At 54.3% G+C, this 3,817-nt stretch overlaps 1 protein-coding gene across 1 annotated transcript; it reads left to right on the top strand.

Annotated features, from left to right (window-relative positions):
- The first annotated feature begins 353 nt into the window (after nt 1-353).
- On the top strand, nt 354-3,496 carry DUSP1 (dual specificity phosphatase 1). Its single transcript, XM_061189936.1, has 4 exons — nt 354-992; nt 1,271-1,416; nt 1,787-2,006; nt 2,437-3,496. The coding sequence occupies exons 1-4, from the start codon at nt 626-628 to the stop codon at nt 2,805-2,807; spliced, it is 1,104 nt and encodes a 367-aa protein (XP_061045919.1). The 5' UTR covers nt 354-625; the 3' UTR covers nt 2,808-3,496.
- The last annotated feature ends 321 nt before the right edge of the window (nt 3,497-3,817 follow it).

Here is a 3,817-nt window from a genome sequence, read left to right as displayed (position 1 = left end):
CCTGCCGTTCGCACCCGGGAGGTCAGTCCTCGCCTGGCAGAGCGCCCGCCCCCTCCCCTCCCCGCTGGGCCCTGAGAGCGGCGCGGGCCAGGTCCCCGGGGACGCGCCAGGCGCAGGCCGGATGGCCTGGCGGGGGCCTGAGCCGGAGCCAGAGCGCAGCCAGCGGACCCCACTCGGAGGCCGATGACGTATTTGCCTTTGGCTCCTCCGGCGCCAAGCCCGGCAGGGCGGGTGACGTCACCGCACCGGTCACGTGACTGCTATTCAAACAAACAAACCCCCTCCCCCTGAGCGCGCGAGGCCCGCCCCTCCCCGCCCCGCCTCGCCTGCCTGCCTGCCTGCCGAGAGGCCACATATAAACGCGCTCCCGCGGGTTAGGCTTGCTGTGAAGGACGTCGGGACTGTAGGGATTAGGCGGGCCGGCGGGACAGTCGGGAGAGCAGCAAGGAAACTGAGGCGGTCTAGAGTCCCGCACGACGATCCCTCGCTCAGTCCAAAGGCAGTTTGGGGTTTGGCGCAAAGAAAACCAGGGTCGGGCTTTTCCTCGAAAGCCGTCGCCCTACTTTTGGCTTCCCAGGACAAAGAGCCCAGGAGGACTTGCACGCTGGGGGCGCTGGGGCCGGCCATGGTCATGGAAGTGGGCTCCCTGGACGCCGGAGGCCTGCGGACGCTGCTGCGGGACCGCGCGGCGCAGTGCTTGCTGTTGGACTGTCGTTCCTTCTTCGCTTTCAACGCCGGCCACATCGTTGGCTCGGTCAACGTGCGCTTCAGCACCATTGTGCGACGCCGGGCCAAGGGCGCCATGGGCCTGGAGCACATCGTGCCCAACGCCGAGCTGCGCGGCCGCCTTCTGGCCGGCGCCTACCACGCCGTGGTGCTGCTGGACGAGCGCAGCGCCGCCCTGGACTGCGCCAAGCGCGACGGCACCCTGGCTCTGGCCGCCGGAGCGCTCTGCCGCGAGGCGCGCGGCGCGCAAATCTTCTTGCTCAAAGGTACGCCGTCGGGGGTGCTCAGGGGCGGGCCGCACGCCCCCCTGCCGCCTTGCCCGGGGACCCCGGGCCCTCAGCTCCTGGGGGGCTGCCCCACCTGGAGCGCTTGGACGCCTGAGTCGCATTGTGGGAACTTGTTGGCTTTGTTTGGCACTAGGAACAAAGGCTCGCCTGGGCCTCTCCGGGGTAAACTTACAACCCTAGTGGATGGGGGAGTTGTATGAAGGTGCCCTGTCTCGGCGGTAGTAACAGAAAAAAAATATGTCTCTTTTTATTCCCAGGAGGATATGAAGCTTTTTCTGCTTCCTGCCCGGAGCTGTGCAGCAAACAGTCGACCCCCATGGGGCTCAGTCTTCCCCTGAGTACTAGCGTCCCCGACAGCGCCGAATCCGGGTGCAGTTCCTGCAGCACCCCACTCTACGACCAGGTTAGTAGGGAGGAGCCGTGCCCGAGGGGAGAAGGAACAGCTGGCAAAGGTGGAAGAGCAGCGCTAGTGAGAATATAGAAAGTGACATGCAGCTTTATTTATAACAGGGGACACGGGGATATTATTTATCCCATGGTTAAGTGGTATGATGGAGCTGGGTCTCTAATTGTTGGCACTACAGAAATGAACTTGTTGGCCCTGCCTAGGCAAATGGGTTTAGTCCCCTATTTATATTTATACTCTAACAGCAGTGCTGCAAAGTTCACCCGGTGTTGAAACTGACTTTTCCAGCAGGGAGTTTTTGTGGGTGTGGGCACCAGCACTGACATTGAATAAAGCTTGACAAGTGTTGGATATTTCTGGATTTCAGGGTGGCCCAGTGGAGATCCTGCCTTTTTTGTACCTGGGCAGTGCCTATCATGCTTCTCGCAAGGACATGCTGGATGCCTTGGGCATCACTGCCTTGATCAACGTCTCAGCCAACTGTCCCAACCATTTTGAGGGTCACTACCAGTACAAGAGCATCCCTGTGGAGGACAACCACAAGGCGGACATCAGCTCCTGGTTCAACGAGGCAATTGACTTCATAGGTAAATGGAACAGATGCCTGGGACTTCTGCCTCACTCCTTCCGTTTTAGTCACTGAGCTTAAACTCTGTGGCAAGAACTTGAGTGACATACTTTAAAGCTTTCCTCTAGACATTAGTGTCAGTCTGGTGTGGGTAGCATCTCTGAGAAATATAGATTCGATGTCCCATTTTACAGATTAGCAAACTGAATCTCAGAATGTTGAATTGATTTGTGCAATAGCAATCTGCTTAGTGGTGATGCCTTGTCTGGGTTTAAATCCCCTGCTGTTCTTTTCCACATTGCCTCCACAAACAGTGTCTGTGTGATGGCATGAGGTGATATTGACCATCCTCTGGACAGGACACACATGACATTTCTTAGACACCCTATTCTTGGGGTTGGGGTTGTTCTCCTGGGCTCTCAAGTAACCAGCTGCCCTTTGTTTTCCAGATTCCATCAAGAACGCTGGTGGAAGGGTGTTTGTCCACTGCCAGGCGGGCATTTCCCGATCAGCCACCATCTGCCTCGCTTACCTCATGAGGACTAATCGAGTCAAGCTGGATGAGGCCTTTGAGTTTGTGAAGCAGAGGAGGAGCATCATCTCCCCCAACTTCAGCTTCATGGGCCAGCTGCTGCAGTTTGAGTCCCAGGTCCTGGCCCCGCACTGCTCGGCAGAGGCGGGGAGTCCCGCCATGGCTGTGCTCGACTGCGGCACTTCCACCACCACCGTCTTCAACTTCCCGGTCTCCATCCCCGTCCACCCCACGAACAGTGCATTGAGCTACCTTCAGAGCCCCATTACAACTTCTCCCAGCTGCTGAAAGGCCACAGGAGGTGATCTTCACAACCCACCAGGACTCCAGGCTCCTTCTTGAAAGGGGAAATGCAGTAACTCCAGGGAAGGGGGCTTGTGAGGGCTGGTCCTTATTTATTTAATTTCACCCGAGTTCCACTGGGTTCCTGAGTGGTCGTAGTGATGACTTAGCGCCAAGACGTTTGCTGAACTCAGCAGGTTTCGGGACCAACATACAGTGGGTACATCAAGTCCCTCTGACAAAATGGGGCAGAAGAGAGAGGACTCAGTGTGTGAGTCGATTTCTTTTTGCTTGTCCCTGTTTTCTGAAGACACTTTCATGCTTGACATACCTACCAGTATTACCATTCCCGACGACACATATACATATGAGAATATACCTTATTTTATTTATTTTTGTGTTGGTGGTCCACCTTCACAAATGTCAGTGTCTACTCCTAGAAGAACCAAATACCTCAATTTTCTGTTGTGAGTACTGTAATATCCTGTAAATATAGCCTAAGCAGGTTTGTTTTCAGCACTGATGGAAAGCACCAGTGTTGGTTTTGTTTTGTTTTGTTTTTAAGTTGCCAACAGTTGTATGTTTGCTGATTATTTATGACCTGAAATAATATATTTCTTCTTCTAAGAAGACATTTTGTTACGTAAGGATGACTTTTTTATACAACAGAATAAATTATGGCATTTCTATTGAAATCTCGATGCTTTATTTCTTGGGCAGCCCCACTGATCCCTCTCCCATCACTGAAATAGGGGAGAACAAGGTCCTCCAGAATGTGTGTTGGCATCTGATCCCATACTCTTTGGTGGCCCCTCAGTCCCACAAGATGGCTGGGTTGCAAGGATGGTAGAGAAGTGTGATCAATCATAAAAAAACAAACAAAACATAGGTGCTGGAGCTGAGCTCTTGGTATTGGATTCAAGTGTCCACCTATGTATCTTCCCATCATGTCTCCCTCAAGTGTCCCCAGAGCCAAAACTAGGAAGAAGTGGCCATTTACTTGGTTGCTTTTTCCA

Source organism: Eubalaena glacialis, chromosome 4 (genome assembly GCF_028564815.1).
Source record: "Eubalaena glacialis isolate mEubGla1 chromosome 4, mEubGla1.1.hap2.+ XY, whole genome shotgun sequence".
Lineage (NCBI taxonomy): Eukaryota > Metazoa > Chordata > Mammalia > Artiodactyla > Balaenidae > Eubalaena > Eubalaena glacialis.
This window is presented reverse-complemented; position numbering and strand designations above follow the sequence as displayed.

Coding starts and splice junctions, on each gene's coding strand:
- DUSP1 (XM_061189936.1), top strand. CDS start 626: ATGGTCATGGAAGTGGGCTCCCTGGACGCCGGAGGCCTGCGGACGCTG. Junction 993..1,270: donor GCAAATCTTCTTGCTCAAAG/GTACGCCGTCGG, acceptor TTTTATTCCCAG/GAGGATATGAAGCTTTTTCT. Junction 2,007..2,436: donor CGAGGCAATTGACTTCATAG/GTAAATGGAACA, acceptor TTTGTTTTCCAG/ATTCCATCAAGAACGCTGGT.